Genomic DNA, 19134 nt, shown 5'->3' with positions numbered 1-19134 from the left:
AGCACGGCTGGGTGTAACCCAAAACCCAAAACCCCCCCAAAAAAAAAATCCAGTTCTAATCTCCAATTTAGTATATGTGCTGCCAAAGCGAGCACCAATCAGTTCTAATTTCATCAGGCAGCCAAACCCTCTGAGCATGAAAACAAAAGACAGTTTATGGCTTTTGTTCAAATAATCCCAGAAGTTCTAAAAAATAAATGTGAAAATTCCTGGTGATGGGAGACAGAATAGTGGGGTGTGTGTGTGTGTGTGTGTGTGTGTGTGTTATGTGTTATGTGTTATGTGTTATGTGTTAAGCTTTAGGTACTCAGAACCTGGTACCACATCTATATGCCCCCCACCTTTGTAAAGGTACTTTACTGATCAGCCCTACTCTCCAAGTGTCTCTGGAATGACCCCAGAGCCTGGAATCCCCTGTCCCCCCAACACTCAAAAATAAAATGTTCCTTTTCTGGCACCTGGAAAGGGCTTACTATAATCATTTCTGGTATCTTGGCACTCAAGGAGTAATCCAGATGTTCTTTTAATGTCAGCATCTATATGGATGTGTTGGCCTAATGGATTTCAAACTTTTTAGTCTTTTGGGGGGTGGGGTTGGGATTTGGGCTACACCTGGTAGTGCTCAGGGGTTATTCCTGGCTAAGGAGTTAAGGAATCGCTCCTAACAGGCTCAGGGATGGGATGCCAGGGATCAAACCTAGGTCGGCACTGTGCAAGGCAAACACCCAGTGCTGTCACTCTGGCCCTGAATTTTCTAGTCTTTACTAGGTGGATCGGACAATTGGGTGGAGGATGAAACTCAGCTAAAAATGTTTTGTTTTGGTTTGTTTTGTTTTGTTGTTTTGTTTGGGCACCACACCTGGTGATGCTCAGGGGTTACTCCTGGCTATGCACTCAGAAATTGCTCCTGACTTGGGGGACCATATGGGATAACAGGAATCGAACCGAGGTCCATCCTGGGTCAGCCACATGCAAGGCAAATACCCTATGGCTGCGCTATCACTCAGGCTCCTAAAAGTGTTGTTGTTGTTGTTGTTTTCATTTTTTTCTCAGGGAGGAGAGCACTGTCCAAGGGCCTGAGGCTACCCTTAGGGAAACCCAGCCCAGCAGGCCAGATAGTTTAGTACTTACACTCAGTGATTTGGTCCTGATTAGTTTCAGCAGGGGCCACTGGAGACCTCCAGGGCCACCCTGGGATGCTCTGGGCATCCCTGGTCTATACCTGGTGGTGCTCAGGGATTACTCCTTATTTTGTGTGCTCAGGGATTACTCCTTAGAGTTTATTTAGAGTTTACTCTTGAGTTGGTGCACAGGGCTCATTCCTGGCAGGGCTCAGTGAGGGCAAGGGGAACCCTGAGAGGTGTTGGGGTTCAAACTCAGGTCTGCTACATACAAGGCAAGTGCCTCACCATTGTCCTATCTCTCTGCTTCTGCAGTGAGGGGCTTTGAGTCTGTCCTTGGATACTGCTTCTCTTCCAGAGTGACGGGGACAGGGCAGTGATTGAAAGAAAGATCATAGGATAGACATTTTATTTTTTTTTCTTAAAACTTTATTGATTGATTGATTGGTTTGGGGGCCACTCCCAGAGGTGCTCAGATGTTACTCCTGGCTTTGCACTCAGAACTCACCCCTGGCAGGCTAGGGGACCATATGGGATGCCAGGAATCTAACTGGTCTGTCCTGGGTCTGCCACATGCAAGTCAAATGCCCTATGGCTGTGCTATCTCTCTGACCCTTGGGATAGACATTTTAAAAATTCTTATTTATATATTTGTTTATTTTTTTGGGGGGGGTCACACCTGGAGGCTCTCAGGGGTTATTCCTGGCTCTGTGCTCAGAAGTTATTCCTTGCAGGCTCAGGGATCATATAGGATGCCAGGGATTGAACTCAGGTCAACTGTGTGCAAGACAAACACCCTCCCCATTGTGCTATGCTCTGGCCAAGGACAGATATTTTATATATGTATATATATATATATATATATATATTTTGGTTACACCTGGTGGCACTCAGGAGTTACTCCTGGCTCGGTGCTCAGAAATCGTTCCTGGCTGATTTCTGAGCACATAGCCAGAGTAACCCCTGAGTGTCACCCGGTATGGCCCAAAAAGGGAAAAAAAAAATAAAAAGAAAAAAAATGAAATCGCTCCTGGCAGGCTCAGGGGACCATATGGGATATATGGGATGCTGGGATTCAAACCACCATTTCTCCTGGGTTGGCTGCGTGCAACGCATATGTTCTACCACTGTGCTATCTCTCCAGCTCCTGGGACAGATACTTTAGAGCAGCAAAAATATTCCTTAATTTCCCTCCAGAATCTTCTATTAGCCCCTACTCTGGCCCATTTTGGAGGGGAGTGGAGAGGAGACAAAGAAAAAAGGAAAAGAGAAGAGAAGAGAGGAGGGGTGAGGAGAGGAGGGGTGAGGAGAAGAAGGGAGGGGAGAGAAAGAAGAGGGGGAGAGAGAAACCTTTTATTTCCTTCTCCCTTCCCAATGGGGTTCTTTCCTGTTTGCCCCAGAAACTATCCCCAGTGTTTGTGGAAAGCAGATCAGTGTCTAGAAAGTCCCTACTTGATGGTTAAGTGTTTATGGAGAAAAATGTTTGGTGATCTACTGTGTCATACCCTATTTTTAGTTTTATTTTTTTTGGGTTTGGGGCCCCACCAGTGGTGATGCTCAGGGAGTACATCTGGCAGGCTTGGAGGACCATAAGGGGCAGTAGGGATCAAACCCAGATTGGCTTTGTGCAAGACAAATGCCCTCCTGCTGTGCTATTGTTCTGGCTCCATATTTGGACTCTTGTCATCTAATTATTGGTCTGTGATTTGTGTATAAAGGATTTGTGCTTTGTTGGTCATAGGCTGGAAACCTCTTCCTCATTTGTCATTGGGCTTAAAATGGGTTCACATATATATTTTAAAGCCACTTAAGAGTTTTGTATTGCTGGCATTTTTGTGACTTTTTATTGTTGTTTTTGTTTTGGGGCCACACTCAGTGGTACTCAGAGATCACATATGGTGATGTGCATACGCAAGGCAAATGCCTACCGTGCTGTCCTATCTCTGGTCCTATGTCTTACTCTCTTGAGAAGGAAATCTTTTTTTTTTTTTTTTGTTTCTGGGCCACACCCAGTAACGCTCAGGAGTTACTCCTGGCTATGCGCTCAGAAGTTGCTCCTGGCTTGGGGGACCATATGGGACACCGGGGGATCGAACCGCGGTCCATCCAAGGCTAGCGCAGGCAAGGCAGGCACCTTAACTTTAGCGCCACCGCCCAGCCCCCGAGAAGGAAATCTTAAAATCATGTCCAGTCAGTCCAGAGAGACTCTCCATGAGATACAGCACATGCTTGGCATGCAGGAGACATGAGTCCGACCCCCAGCAGCATCTGGTCTTCCAAGCATCAGTGGGAGTGACTCCTGAGCATATTTATGTAGGCCCCTGAGCACTCTATAAAGTATGATCCAAAAAACTACCCCCTCCCCAAATAATTTCAATTCTATTTCAATATGGATAAGGTTATTGATAGAGAGCACTTGTTTTGCTTCATGTTTATGAACAGTTTATATTCTGGATCACTCCTCAAACCTCTCTCCTTAACGACACTTACTTACCTGGTCATGATAACTGGACTCTGGTGCAGACGGTAATGTTCTAGCTTTTGTATTTTTTCACAACCATTCTTGAAATATGAAAGCCTGAGGTATGGTGGGATTAGTGAGTCATTTCTTCCATGCTTTGTTTGCTTATGTAATAAGTCAGGCCTCGAACTGGAATGCAAAGAATTATGATGAATTTTCTTGCGCTAGTTCCCCTGTGCCCAAAGGGATTGTCAGAAGCAGTGGGGGAATTGATCTGTGCCTCGAGAGCTTCCCCTTACCACATTTTCTTTGGAGCTGGGGACCCTTCTGACTTTTGGGGCCCCTTGGTTGCTAATAGACCACAGCTGTTCCATCGCTGCTGGAAAGCGGCGCGTGAGTTCCAGCCCTGAGCGGAACAGGCCAACACGCAGGAAACTCCAATGTTTGACCTTCCCCTCCTGCTTCCTCTCCTGCATTTATTTTCATCTTCTCTTTGTTCTCCTGTGGTGGTAGAGCCCTTTGAGGACATCTCCCTTTTTTATCTAGATAAAAAACTTGATTATTTATATTTTGGGTCACACACTCGGTCATGCTCAGCGTCTGCTTGAGCCACAGAACTGGGCTGTGCCAGAGATTGAACATGGGGTTTCCTCGAGGCAAGGCCTGCACCCTAGTCCTTGAATCCAGCTCCCCAGTTCCTAGCTGGATAACTTTCACTGAGTTGAATCAGATGGTTCCAAATCCCAATAATTCAGACCATTCTGTGAGCCAGAGCTGAATGGAAGTGCTAGGAGGAACTGAGGCTGGGCCTGAATTTCATCTCATAATCAGAGCTTCCACTGCATTAGGGGGAGCCCACATACCTAGAAAGTAGCCACTGCTCAGCCAGACTCCGGGTGATCCAAACAGCAGTATCAGGCCTGGAGCGTTCTCAGTCCTCAGGGAGAATTTTCTGGCAAGTGACTGGTTTATATTATCCCTTTGCAATATCTTCTGTGTATTCATAATTTTGTGACATTATTCACATATAACAACATAAGAAGGACCCCCTTCAATTCCATATGCTGGCCCACAGAACCTAGAGTCTAGGTCTCAAACTCACGGCCTGTGGGCTGTTTGTGGCCCTCCGTACAACACTTTGTGGCCCTGCCCTAGAGGAATCTTTTTTTGTTTTGTTTTGTTTTAGTTGTTTGGGTCATACCCCCAATGTTCAAGGCTTACTACTGACTTTGCACTCAAGGATCACCCCGACTTTGCCTCCTGTGGCCCCCAGGTAAATTGAGTTTGAGACCCCTGACCTGACCTAGACTCAATTTTATGAGCTCAATATATTTTATTTTTATGGTGGTGCTCAGAGCTCATTTCTGGCTTTGCTCAGGGATCACTTCGGTGGTTCTCAGGGGACAGACACTGTACTAAGGATTCGAACTGAGGTTGGCTGTATGCAAGGCAAGCACTGTAGTCCTTGGCGCCTCCCTCCCTCCATCTCTCTCTTTTGCTCTCTCTCTCTTTCTTTCTCTCCTCACTGAACTTAATCTTTTCCTGTAGATGATATTCACAAAACAAGTGGATGGTCTATTAAAACAGCTTTAGAATCTGCCTCTGACACTATTGCAGGTGTTGAGAGAAATATTGGAAACTGAGATTTCCCTATGAATGAATGAATGAATGAATCTTCCATACTCCACTTCCTCCACACCCAAAGTTCTGTAGTCGAAGTTCACCATTGACCAAAATGAAGATTTTGTGAAACTGGAGCACCTCTGTCATTGGAGGTGATAAAGTCAACCATTCAGCACTAGAAACTGACCTTTTTTTCTTTTTTGTTGTTTTGGACTATACCAGTGGTGCCCAGGAGTTACTCCAAGTTCTGTGCTCAGAGATCACTCCTGGGGACCCTGTGGAATGCAGGGTATTGAACCCAGGTCTACCACATGCAAGGCCAGCACCCTCTGCACTATCCTATTAGTCCAGCTTCTAAACAGATCTTTTCTACATATAACTTGATAATCGTTTGCTCTGTTAGTGAAAAGGGTCTCTGAGGTGGGTTTTGAATGACTTGATAGCAGTTGTTTATCTTGGTGGAAGACACTCGGAGAACTTTCCTATAGGCTATGCTAAGCCTGTCCGTCCATAAATTGAAGGCAGATGAGCCCGTGTTTATTCCCTTCCAGAGAGATGATCTGAAGTGAGGCTTTGATTCCCCTCATGACTTCCAGGTCCTATGGCTTTTCTCATATGGAACTGTTTGTTTCCCCATATTAAAAAAAGACCCAGAACTTTGATAGGTTTTCCCCCTCTACCCTCCCCAACACCCCATTCAGTAGCTTATGTCAGATATGTCAGATCGCAGGGTTGGTGTCGCCCCTGACTTTGAGTACCACCAAAGCTCTGCAAACCCTTTCTTGGGCATTGGATTTATGTCAGGGTTTCCTGGATCCCATTATCTCAAGAGAGTGTTCTCAAAGTGTGTTCTACCCCATCTGTGTCAGAGCTCTACGATTTTATTTTCTCTCCTCTTAAAAATGCCTTTCTCTTACCAGTGTGTTCTTCTCATCTTGTCTTGAAGAAAAGGCTAAGGGAGTTAGGGGTAGGAATAGGGGTGCCACTCACACCCACCCCTGTCAGCACCAGCTCATCACAAGTGAGTGATCACAATGTGTGCAGTTATTCTTACATTATCTGGACTTGCGCTCCTGGGCTCTTTGGGTTGTTTCTGGATCTTTCTCTCTGTTTTGCATTTTCCTATGACTTTTGGGTCAGACCCACTGATGCTCAAGGGTAACTCATGGCTCTGAACTCAAGAATTACTCCTGGTGGTGCTCACTGCTATAGAATGCTGGGAATTGAACTAGGGTTGGCCAAATGCAAGGCAAGTGCCATACCTGCAGGACTATCCCATTGCTTAGTATTTCTGATCCCAGTGGAAAGCCAAATCAATCAGAAATTACATTTATGCCAAACTCACAGGAGAAGAAATCTTGACTCTCATGCATGGTCATTTATTTGCGCAAGTTCCCAAAATATAGAGAGCACCAAGTTCTGATGGGCCCGTTGAGGCAATTCTTCCATTTTCTTTTTTTTTTGGGGGGGGCACACCCAGTGGCACTCAGAGGTTACTCCTGGCTCTGCACTCAGAAATTGCTCCTGCAGGTTCAGGGGACAAGATGTGATGCTGGGATTCAAACCACCATCAGTCCTGGGTCCGCTGCTTGCCGTACTGCTGTGCTATCTCTCTGGCCTCAAGGCGATTTCTTTCTGTCAAAGAAATTCTGTCAGCTTCTAGACTCTTCCAGAAGCAAGTTGGAGGGACTTACTACCTACTAGCTGGAAAGCCAACTCCAAAGGAAAAGGGGAGTATAGATCAACCTCTCTCATGACTATATGAAACGAAACAAAACACCTGAAGAACCACAAAAGAAGTTGAGTGTGACAATGTGAAGGAAAAGTCAGCAATGCAAGCAATTAACAGTTGAATGAAGAAGGTTAAAAACATGTGAGCCGGGCCCGGAGAGATAGCACAGCGGCGTTTGCCTTGCAAGCAGCCGATCCAGGACTAAAGGTGGTTGGTTCGAATCCCGGTGTCCCATATGGTCCCCCGTGCCTGCCAGGAGCTATTTCTGAGCAGACAGCCAGGAGTAACCCCTGAGCACTGCCAGGTGTGGCCCAAAAACCAAAACAAAAAAAACAAAAAACCAAAAACAAAAAACATGTGAGCCACATTAATAGTAGCAGAAAAGTGTCTAACAAGACCCAGTGCCTGTATGTTAAGGAAGTGGGCATATAGGGAGAGAATGGGAGGTTTCCCCTCAACTTAGAAAATTATACCCACCAGAATCAACAACTGACTTACAAGGGGAGATCATCATGAAGGAGGAATTCTCATTGCTCACAGCTCAGAGGTAGGTCTGAGGGCAACTCAGAGATGGCTCCATCCTCTAGGTAGGGATTCAAGTGGGTTTTGAGGGTATCTGCCTGTTCCTCTTCTAGGTGAGGACTCTTGGTCTCTGTGCCAGTTTCCTCCTCTGATTTAGGATGCTCCATCTCTGTCTCCTGTCAGTTTCCTCCTGATTTAGCACCCTTCAATCTCCCTGTCAGTTCCCTCCCCTGGCGTAAGGATCCTCCTTCTCCTTCCTTCCTCCCAACCAGTTCTGTGGCAACAGTTTGCCCTGTGACCTTATTTCTGGGATGGATCAGGACTTGTTTTTCTGTTGTTGAGTTCTTTTGCCTGTTTGCAGAACAGGAGAGTGCCTCTAAGATCCTTCCATGCTGGGCTTCCAATCAGAAGCCTTTTTTTTTTTTTAACCTGAATTTTAATTGTAGTTTTCCTTTTTCCTATTTGTTGAACTTTAGTCTGTCTGTTTTGAACTGCAGTGCCCTTCGCAAATATTTTCTCCATGTCTGGGGCTTATCTCCTTTCCTTGTCTTGGCTGTGTTCTCTAAAAATTTTTTCTGCTCGGAGCTGTGAAGTGGGGAAATAAAAAAACCTTTCAAAATCCAGGGCGCTGATCTAGTCAGCTTTCCTGGGCTCTCTTGGCTGGCGAAGCTAGGTGAGCCTTTCTGAGATCTACAAAATAATCCACATTATTTGTGTGAAACAGTTCTTAAACAAACAAATAAAGTGCTCTTTGAGTTAGTGCTCAAATCTGGTGAGGCACAAATTTCCCTTATCCACTGCTGCTCTGACTTCCTCTTCCTGTTTGGGGCCATGCTTGGCGATGACCTATGGCTTTTCCTCACTACTATGGAACAGGTCACTGTGAGTGGTGTTGGGGGGGGTCCCTGCAGTTTTTAGGGAAGTGACTGCGGGGTACCCCACATCCATCCCGCACTGGGCAGTCTGTCCTTTGACCTCCTTCTGGGGTCAGCTTCCTGGTTCACTGTAAACTGCCTGTTCACTTGCCTCCTCCTCTGGTTTCCGTAGCAGTCAGACCCTCTGCTTCCATCCCTCAGCTGTCCTAAACCCAAGGAGAGGGAGTTCTGCCCAGAATGCACCTCAAAGGGCACCTTCTGGAACCTTCTTTGGGCCTTTGTGGTGAACTTGCTATCTTCCCTCATGGGGTGCTGCTTGTGTGGCTCTGTCCCTTGACCTTTTCCAGAATGCCTAGAAGAGAGCATGCTGCTTCCCTCTCTGCACCAGACCCCTGGCACTGGGGGAAGCTGCACTACAAGAACTAATTCTGTCTTTATCATCCTTAAGAGCTACTGAGTTGACACAGATTTTGGAAGAAAGTTGTTTATACTCTCCCCCAATAGCAGTGCACAGAGCTGACTCCTGGCACTATGCTCAGGGCTCACTGCTGGTGGACTCGGGAAAAATCCTGTGCAGTGCTGGGGATCGAACCTGGGCTAGGTGCATGCACGGGAAGCATGTACCCCATGGGCCTAAATTCCTAACTGTTAGGATGTTGTGACATGGGAGACAGTTGTGTTGTGACCTGGGAGACCTGGGAGAAAATTCTTTTTTAGAGACTGGGGGTGGGTCCTCCACAGAGCACCTCCCCATGGTAAAGGGGTCCTCCTCTGGTCCCCCAGAGCACCAGCCCCGAATATAGCTTCCCCCTTGAGTCTGGGCTTAAACCACAGCTTGTAAACAGCTTAGCTGAGTTCCAGTCCAGGATGCTGAGAATTTTTCCACTCACCAACCCTACACAGACCTGTCTATTAAAAGAACCTGGGGGGTCTGGAGCAGTAAGATCAGGGAATCCCATATGGTACCGGAGCCTCACCAGGACTAATCCCTGAGCACTGCTGGGTGTGCCCCGCCCCCCCCCAATAAAAGCATGTAAGTGAAACTTACTAATCAGAAATCACTAATTAAAAAAGTGCTTTTGGTGCCTTCCCTCCCCCTCCACCACCGAACCGCAAATGAGGTCCCAGCCTCCTTCCTCCACTGCCCCTTCCTCAGCCCCAGAGAGTTGCTTCTTCTCTCCTGACCTGGCTTTGATTCTTGGTAGAGGCCAGAGTGGTCATGGTTTGTTGGGGTAAGAGTAGGTAAATGGGGCCCGGAGAGATAGCACAGCGGTGTTTGCCTTGCAAGCAGCCTATCCAGGACCAAAGGTGGTTGGTTCGAATCCCGGTGTCCCATATGGTCCCCCGTGCCTGCCAGGAGCTATTTCTGAGCAGACAGCCAGGAGTAACCCCTGAGCACCGCCAGGTGTGGCCCAAAAACAAAAAAAAAAAAGAGTAGGTAAATGTCTAGGTTTGGGGGGAAGGGGTGCTATTGAACCCCAGGAAGGAGCTTAAAAGCACAGAAACCCAATTTTCAGTCCCTCAGCCTCCCCAGATCCTTCTATTCCTTGTTTCTCCCCTCTGCCTAGCTGCCTCAGGGCCTTTACACTGTTTTCTCCTACCCTCAGAATAATTGAGTCACTTTCACTGCCCCAGACCTTCCTGGGAACCTCCCTCATTGTCACATCCTCACTCAGCCTTCCCTGAACTTCAGCCTCCCCCTTCTTGCTGCCTACCTCTGACTTCTGAGGGTACCCAGGATCCACCTCCCAGATCCCTGTCCGGCTTATCTGGCCTTGCTCCACCACCTGCTCTCAGGCAGAGTGTGAAGGGGGTTGCTCCTGCTCTGTGTCCATGGCCAGAACCTGGACAGACCAGAGAGCCCTGCCCTATGCCAGGAATCTCGCTGGGGATGCAGACCATAGTGTGACTTCCTGGCTGAAAGGTCTCCAAGAAGTGCAAGGGTTTGAGCTTCAAGTCAGCTGAGGTCAGTGATCTGGGGCACAACAAGGCTTCAGAGTCTCCTCAGCAGGCTGTGGATCTCTACCCACTTGCTTGCTGTGTCTTGGGGGAATGGGTGGCCTCATTCCCCAGTCCTCCTTCTCGCACACATAGAATCAGTGCAGTATAGCTCATCATGGAGGAGCACAGTGAGAGGAGCGCCTTGTGTGTCACTGTGTTACATGCATTTTCAGGCATATTTTGGGGGGCATTTGAAGGAGTAGATAGGGGAGCAAATATGTGAGTACATGTGGGAGATGTGGAGAGTGGGTGGGGGAGTGGGTGGAGGAGCATATGTAGGAGCTTGTGGAGGAGCAGGTGGGGGAGCATATGGGAGCACACAGAACAGAGTTTTCTTTTCAGTGTTCATTCTCAAGACTCTCCAGTGGGTCCTGAACGTGGGGTCCCAGCCGTGCCATCAGCCCACTCACTGCCCACAGGTACCTGTGGAAGTCACCAGGGGCGATTTGTTCACTGGGATGTGTGCTGGCTGTGAGGACTCACAGACATCCATCTGTCCATGTACTCGGGCCATCGGGACTTACAGACATCTCTCCATCTGTCCATATGTGTGGACCATGAGGACTTGCAGATGTCTGTCCATCCGTTCATCCATTTGTCCATGTGTGTGGGCCGTGGGGACTCACAGGTGTCTACTCTCTTCCATCTTTATGTGCTGGCTGGTCTGCCCTGGTGCTGTCGAACGAACATGTGATGAAATGCAAATGCTTCTTTTTATTGACTTGGTTTTATGCTTGGGGTTTGTAGCTACACCCAGCTGTGTTCAAGACAAGGCTTACTCCTGGATCTGTGCTCAGGGATCATTCCTGGCCAGCCAGGAGGACCCTAGATGATGCTGGAGAAAGCTGGGGTGGGCTGTGCGCCAGGAAACACCTTAACCCTGTCTGGTCTCCAACTCTACACACATCCAGAATGTCAGTTCTGGGGACTGCCAACAGATGCTGTGTCCTGGTGTCTTGTGTGGTAGGCCTGGGCTCCAGTATCAGTATCCAGTGTGCTGGGGCCAGGGCCCTGGTACTGAGTGTGCTGGGCCCCATATCTGTGCTCCCAGGCTGTGTCTCCCACCCAAGCCTCTGAGATGCCGTGTCTGTCCTTCCATTTTCCCCCAGCCTCATGTGCTGTGGGGGTGTTATGCTGACCTCAGGACCCCTGGGATGCTCTGTGCCCAGATTCACAGTTTCCTGCTGCTCCCTCTCCCCAGAGTAGAGCTAAGGCTCCAGACAGCTGCCTGCAGGTGCCCTCAGGAGGGATTACTGCTCTAAGGTCTGTGCAGTCTCTTCAGGGCTCACGTCCTCCTAGCTGGTTGATCTGGTGGTGTGGAGATGGGGCACTACAGGGCCCAGGCTGATGGCCCATCTGTCTGTCTGCTCTGTCTGGGCAGGTATGGGGACCTGACGAGCCCGCATGATGCCGACGGGAGCCCCAGCTCAGCGGAGAGCAGGACAGCTGTCAGGAAGTGAGTACAACCCGTCTGTCTATATTTGTCTGTATCTGTCTGTGTCTGCCTGTCTTCCTGTTTGTCTTTGTCTGACTGTCTGGATACAGGACTGGAGAGATAGTCTAGTGGGAAGGGAGCCTGCTTTGCATGTGTCCACCCTTTATGGATCTCTGATCCCCTGGTACCAAATCCACTCCCCGGAAATGATCCCTGAACTCAGAGCCAGGAGTAAGCCCTGAGCATACCCAAAAGCAAAACAAGACCAAAGTAGAATGGAAGGCTCTGGAATGAAAGGAGGGACTATGTCTTAAGAATTAGATCAAGGAAAGAGATGACAGATTATTCGCCAACAAAAGTGAGTGGTTTTCTAGTGACACGGGACAGTAATGCTGTCTTCAGAGGCCTCTAGCAATGGGGCAGGGGCAATTCAGAGGGCTGGACTGAAGGCTTGCTTGGGGGAGGCCTGGCATCCCCTGCTGGGGCCCTGATGACCTCTAAGCACTGCTAAGTGTGGCTCCCTTGACAGAAAAACAAACAAACAAACAAACAAGAGACAAAAGTGTGTATGGGAATCTTGGTGAAACATACTGAGGGAGCAGGAGTGGGACATATTCTGTGAAGCCTGAAGTTCCCAGTGATTTGGAAAGGAGGAGGCATGATTGTCTACCCCCAGTTTTCTATGTGAAAGAAACAAGCAACACCCCACCTGGACTTGTCTTTACTTTTCCCTCAGGCAGTCCAGGCCAGCCCTGGTGCTGCTGCCATTGAAGAGAAGAGCCTGGTGGCTGCTCTCACTGTTCAGGGTTGTCCGGAGGCCCCCCTGGAGCCTTGTTCTGAGACCCAGACCTTGCCGCAGGCAGGGTCAATCTGGGTTGGGTTGGGTCATGTTCCCCCATGCCTTCAGGCCTGCCTTGTTCCCCATGATTCATCCACCAGAATCTTCTAGGGAGGGACATGAGGAATGCTCATGGGGAGAGCAGAGGGGAACGCTGGAGAGGGTTGGTCATAGAAGATAGGGATGGGCTAGGATCTATGTAGGGAATGTTTGTAGGGAAAATTCATAAGGATGATGGTCATAGGGGTGAATGAAGGGTGTGTGTGGAGATAAGAGGAGGAGTGTTCATAGGTATGGGTGGAGGGATGGACACAGAATAGAGGGGATGGTCATAGAGGATGGACATAGGGTACGGTCATAAGAATGTACACAGAATGTTCACAGGACATCTTTTTAAAATATTTTTTTTAACTAAAGAATGGTGATTTACAAAGTTACTGATAGCTGTGTTGAAGGCATATAATATTTCCACACCAAGGCCGCCCTATATCGACTCCCTCCTCCAGTGTTCCCATACCCCAATCCCCCTCAAACCTACCTGCCCCCTTAACAGGCACATTACAAAGCTTGGTGGTTGCAGTTCAGATCTCCCTTTGTCAGAGTTGTGGAGTCTGTGCTTTGGGTGTAGCTACCCCACAGGATAACCAGGACCCTGGACCTCTTCCTCACCTTCTTCCTTTCCCCTTGGTTTCTTTCCTGCTCTGTCCTTCTCCCTAAGCTTGGGTCCAGGGTGCCCTTGACCTCCCCCTTTACTCCATTACATTTCCTCTCCCCATTATTCTCTACACCCATATATGTGAGATCATTCATAGGGAAGGAATATAGGGTGTAAGGGGCGGCCACAAGGGGTGCAGACACCCTTTCATTGGGCTTATTGTACTCTGCTTTTCCATCCTTTGTGGTTTCATTTGGTGAATGAAATCCCGGGCGAGGTCCCCAGCTGCTGCTAGAAATGAGGAAGTTGGGTGTTTCCTGGGGAAGGAAGGAGGAAGGTCAGCTTGGAGGGGTGGGGGTGGCTGAGGAGGCAGCCCTAGGTCCGGTTCCGGTGCTTGTCACCACTGCCTTCTGCACGGGACATCCCATCTCAGCTGCCAGAACCCGAGGATAAAGGTCTCAAGACCCCGCTGTGTTCATTTTCCTGCCCCACTTTCCCAGCCCTGGGTTTGTGTGACTCAATTCCTTCTCATCCTATCGTGTCCAGGTCCCATGTCAGTCAATCTGGGCTCTTCCTTTTCGTCTGCTCCGGGGACACAGGTGCCCTGAGGGGACAGTCACCACAGTGCCTGATGCCATCGTGGAGTGTGTGCGCATATATGTGTGTAGTGTATATGTGTGTATACATGTTACATTTATGTATGTGCGTGTTCATGTGGGGTTTATGGGAGTTTTTATGTGTATGGTTGTGTTTCTATGTATGCATATGCTAATGTATGCATGTGAGATTTAGGTGTGTGCTTATGTGGGAGTTTTTGTGTGTTTGTGGGAGGTTTATGTAAGTGTGTGGGTTGGCATATAGTATGTGAGGGTTGTAGTGTTCATATGTATGATTTGTGGATGTGCCCGTGTGTTTCTGTGTTTGTGGAGGGGATTATGTGTGTTTGCATGTGGCATGTCTGTGTGTGTCCTTGTGTGTGTTGTGCTCACGATTTGTCTCCTTCCCTCACTGGCCACACAAATGTCTGTGTCCTTTTGTCTGTTCTGCTCTTCTGGCCTGTACTGGGGTGTGGTCAGAGACACTGGGGTCCCCCTGCCCTCAGCCTGCATGGTAAAATGACTTGTGACTGTGGGTCCCAGTGTCCATGTTTGGTCGCAGCCTCCAGGGACCGATGTGGTGCATGGTTTGGGATCCTCCTGGCCTTCAGCTGGGCCAGCTGCAGAGCACTGAGAAGGCCCAGGATGGGGAATGGAAACAGGGATGGGAAATGAGATTGTCTGATGCCACACCATGTCATTTTGTCCCCCACTCCCTTTGAACTTCATTCTCTTTTTAAGGCCTCCCTTTGGCCAATCCAGTGCCTGTGGCCCAATGCAAGTAGTAGGGTGAATCTGAGATTGGGTGTCCATGTCTAGGCAGTGGGACCCTAATTAGCCCTGTCTACACTGCTCACAGATGCGACTTTAAATCCTCCTTTCTGCAGCCTGTGGACCTGTTCAATGTGACACCCACGCAGGGCTGGGGTTATAGGCAATCTGGGGGATCAAGATTGCTCCCCTGCACTGCTTGCTACTAGGGTGCTGACGACTTTTCTAGCAAATTTTATAGCTTGGGTTGTAGCAAAGCCTTAGGGGTCCCCTGGAAGGAAGAACACTGCCCCCCTACTGCATTACAAAGAGCAGCTCCCAGCTGGGTAGTATTTTAGCCTTGCAACCCACATCTCCCCAAGCCTCAGTTCTGCAGGGAGGTGGGTTCAGTGGCTGCTCTGGAAATGTGGGTGTGCAGGGATGCGGCTGGGTGCAGCCTCTGTCCCAGGCAAACATGCCTTTGGTAGGCCAAGGAGGTGACCCCATGGCTCGATGGGGAGGGCCCCTTGACGACCCATGCAGTGGGGGAGGGGTAAGTCCATGTGAAGCCTCAGAGGCAGCACGTGATGTGCAACAGACACGTGCATGCACAGAGCACAGTCCTGGAGGGGTCGTGGGAATGGGTGGCCAGAGTCCACATTTTGCATTTGCTCACGCATGTTCTCTCTCTCTCTCTCTCTCTCTCTCTCTCTCTCTCTCTCTCTCTCTCTCTCCCCCTCTCCCTCTTTCTCTCCCTTTCCCTCTCTTCTCTCTCTCTCTCTCTCCCCCCCCCCTCTCTTTCTCCCCCCTTCCCCCCTCGCCCCTTTTTGACTTTTTCAACAAATAAGGGTTTGTGTTTGTTTCATTGTTTGGTTGTTTTTTTTTTTTTTTTTTTTTTTGGAAACTACACATTGTGGGCAGCCAAGCAAGGCATGTTGGGCCCAGTTTCTGGCATCTCTCACTGGACTTTGGGTGTCTGAGGCCAGATACCTGGCAGAGCCAAACCCCCAGTGCTGGGGCTGGGGAGGTAGGTGCAGATGCCTGAGCCCCCAAAATGTGGGGGACACATTTTTGGAAATGATAGTTGTGTAGTGAGGACTCTCCTTCCTCCAGTTTTGAGTGCATCATCAGTGTGGCTGGACCTAATGCCCCAGCACTAGTACCTGTGTGGGAGTAGCAGTGCCAGAGCATTTTGTGCTGGGTGGGGTATTAGTACTGGAACATTTTGTTTTAGTACTTGAGTACTCGTGCCCAGAGCATTTCATACTGGGGTATTAGTGCTGGGACGTTCCATGCCAGATATTTAGTGTGTGGGTATTTATTAGTAAATGCAGTGGAGCATTTCATGTTGTTATTATTACCACAGAATTTCATGCCAGCAGTTAGTGTGGGAGCATTTCATGATGGAATATTAGTGACAGGGCATTCCATGCCGGAGTATTTATTAATGCTAGGTATTTGTCACTGCTGGAGTCATTAGTGCTGAAGTATGTAGTGCTGCAGTCCTGACACACAAAAGGGGGCCACCCATGTGGGCATGATGTGTGTGGATGTTAGGGCCTCCTATGTTCCCCGTGACTCCGAGTGCTGTGCTCATGGTCCTTGTGCATAGAACAGAATCCTGGGGGCCATGCACGCACTGAAATCCTCTTCCCTCCTGGTGTGGGTTTGGGTTGGGTGGGGAAGGAGGCAGCGCCAGGCTGAGTGGGGTTCCAGACCCAGAGCTCACTTCAGTGTGGATCAGGTGTGAACTGAGGGATCCAGAGGAGATGATGGGGCCTACGGGAAGAGTTGGCAGCAGGAACTTTCACTTCCTCGTGTTTTCAGGGACCCCGAGTCCCTCTAGTTCTAGTTTTCTGAAAGCAGGTGGGACTTCCACTTCTCTTTCCATCCATCTGAGAGAGACCAAAGACTAAGGATATGGATTGTTTCCAAGGTCTTGTTTTACTGGGGCAAAACATCCTATTTCTGTAACAGTCTTGTCACCCGCTGCTGAGCTGATGGGGGGGCCTGACTGACTGTCTCTTCCCTTGGCAGTGCCATCGCCTCCATCCTGCGGGCCTGGCTAGACCAATGCGCTGAGGACTTCTGGGAGCCCCCGGGCTTCCCCTGTTTGCACAAGCTTCTGGGGTACCTGCAGGGCGCCATGCCTGGCTCTGACCCAGAACGAAGGGCACAGAACCTGCTGGAGCAGTTTCAGAAGCAGGAGGTGGACACGGACAGTGAGTGGCAAGGAGCCATGCAGGGGAGGGGGTCCTGAGAGACTTGAGAGGGTTGAGTCTTGCTACTGTGCTCCTAGTTCCTGCAGGGGACTGAAGTAGGAGTTGGGAGGGGCCTCCTTCCATGCAGGAACCATACATCGTGGGCTCTGGTGTTGGCTGGGGCACTGAGTGTCTCTTTCCAGGGTTTCAGGGGAAGTTCAACAGGTGGGCATGGCATGGGTGGGGGCTTATGTCACCTCTCTTGCTGCCCTCCCTGCTATGGCTGCTGGGTCACTGGGGACCCTGAAATGGTTCATGGGTCCTGAGTGAGAGCCAGCACCTGCCCCCCCCCCCCCCAGGAACATCTGAGGGGAAGATCATAAAGGTACTAGTTTGCAGAGAGGGGGAAGGAGGGAGAAAGAAGCAGCGAGAGAGGGAGGGAGGGGGAAGATAGGAAGAGAGAAAGAGAAAGAAGGGGGAGAGGGAGGCAGAGAAAATGAGGGAGCCAGGGTGAGAAGGAGAAGGAGAGAGGGAGGTAAAGGGGCAGAGGGAAAGAGAGTAGAGGAGGGAGAGAGGAGAGGGGAGAGCAGAGGGAGAGGGAGAAGAGGTGCCACTCTCACTCGAGGACTCATCCCTGCAATGCCAGAGTCCCTACCCCTACCCTAAGGGCCCCCTTCTTGCAGTACCCCAGCTCCCTAAGCTTTCTCTGTTGCTCTGGAAAAGGCTTGTGGGACCCTTCCCTAAAGGCTCCTTAGTTCTTTACTGAAGAGAGGGATGTTCCAGAAACCAGGAGGCCCGTGCTCCTGTCTGTCCTCAAAAGCACAGAGGGGGCCCTTATTGTGGATCTGGCTCAGTTTCCTGCTGGCAGAAGCTACAGGAAGGGGCTTTTCCAATAGAGGGAAAGAAACTTGGTTATCTGAGGATGGGAGATCAAGAGGGGCTTCCCATACCCCACTTTCTAGGGCAGCTCACCTCACCTTGTAGAGAGAGGTAGTAATTAATTTAGCAGCCATTAGAAGGGATACTGCCTTGGGTGGGGTTGGGATACCCAAGCTCTTCAGAGCAGCATCTGGGGAGAGATATGGTGTGGTCACAGTCAGCAGTGGCCCCAGACTGGCAGCAATGGCAGGGGCTGGCAATGATGTCACAGGCTAATGATATGATGGGTCAGATATGATGTCATGGATTATTAATGTTATCATGGCCAAGCAGTGACATTTTAGCCTAACTAGTTATATAATGCACTGGTGATGATAGCATGATTCAGAGATAACATCATAGTCTAACAATGACATCATGGGTGATGCTGTCATAGGCCAGCTATGACATCATGGCCCAGCAGTGAGATTACAGGGCTGAGGTCTATCATGGGCATTTATCTGTTCCTATCTGGCCCTGACTCTTATGGGCTGTCCCCAGCTCAGGCTCCTCCATGTAGCAGACCCTCCAGAGCCTAGGAGCCCTGACTTGGAGGAATCAAGCCCGATTGGGGGATTCAGACTTCAGGCACCTAATCTGGGGGCTTCTTGGGACCTTCTTCACTTTCTCCTCCCTCAACCCTATGTGCTCTGGAGCTGGGTTGCAGCATGACTTAGGATTCTGAACTGGGGAGGTAGTCCCAGAGGAGGGGACCCCAATAGCCCAATGCCACTGCCCTGGCCCTGATTCTGTTTCTGCCAAGGCTGCTGAACCCTGTCAGTGGAGCTGAGGTCTCTTCCAGCCTGTGGGGCCCTGCATGCCATGATCTCCTTCTTGCTCACAGCTGGTCTCCCCATTCCACCAGATGGGCCCAGCCCCTCAGCCTGCAGCCTGGATGAGGAGGAGGAGCTGGAGGTGTCTGGACCAGCCGAGTTCACTTGCTTCTCCGAGGACCTGGTAGCTGAGCAGCTGACGTACATGGATGCGGTAGGTCTGCGCCAGGGGGCGGCCAGGAGGGCACAGGGTATGGTTGGGGTTGCTGAGCTTTGGGGACTTCAGGAGGCTGTAGAAGCTGAGGTTGGTCTGATTTCCCACCTTGAAGACCCATCAAAATATTTGGGATATGATGTAGTCTCTGGGGTTGTGGGTTCTGTGGGACCCATTGACCAGATGGGAGACCAGATGGGCTTTTCCTTTTCTTAATTTGGGGGTCACTCTCAGGGCTGACTCCTGGCTCTTTGCTCAGGGATCACTCCTCATGGGCTCATGGGACTCTATGGGGTGTTAGATATCAAACCTGGATCCAACTGTGTGACAGGCAGGCACCTCTTCACTATGCTGTCGCTCTGGCCCCCAGATGGGTTGTCCTGATCCTTTAATGCTCCTGCAATGGGCTGGGCCCCGAT

At 49.8% G+C, this 19134-nt stretch overlaps 1 protein-coding gene across 3 annotated transcripts in view; it reads left to right on the top strand.

The window, feature by feature from the left end:
* RGL1 (ral guanine nucleotide dissociation stimulator like 1) overlaps positions 1-19134 on the top strand; it is a 115348-nt gene that overhangs the window by 77276 nt on the left and 18938 nt on the right. For all 3 annotated transcript variants that reach the window (XM_049776450.1, XM_049776448.1, XM_049776449.1), the window contains 3 exons: positions 11717-11791; positions 16647-16831; positions 18573-18715. In XM_049776450.1, the coding sequence (XP_049632407.1) occupies positions 11717-11791; positions 16647-16831; positions 18573-18715 (403 nt within the window). The remainder of the gene's footprint in view (positions 1-11716; positions 11792-16646; positions 16832-18572; positions 18716-19134) is intronic.

The sequence above is a fragment of the Suncus etruscus genome, chromosome 7 (assembly GCF_024139225.1).
Source record: "Suncus etruscus isolate mSunEtr1 chromosome 7, mSunEtr1.pri.cur, whole genome shotgun sequence".
NCBI classification, from domain to species: Eukaryota; Metazoa; Chordata; class Mammalia; order Eulipotyphla; family Soricidae; genus Suncus; species Suncus etruscus.
The sequence above is the reverse complement of the archived record's forward strand: the minus strand, read 5'-3'. Positions and strand labels throughout refer to the sequence as shown.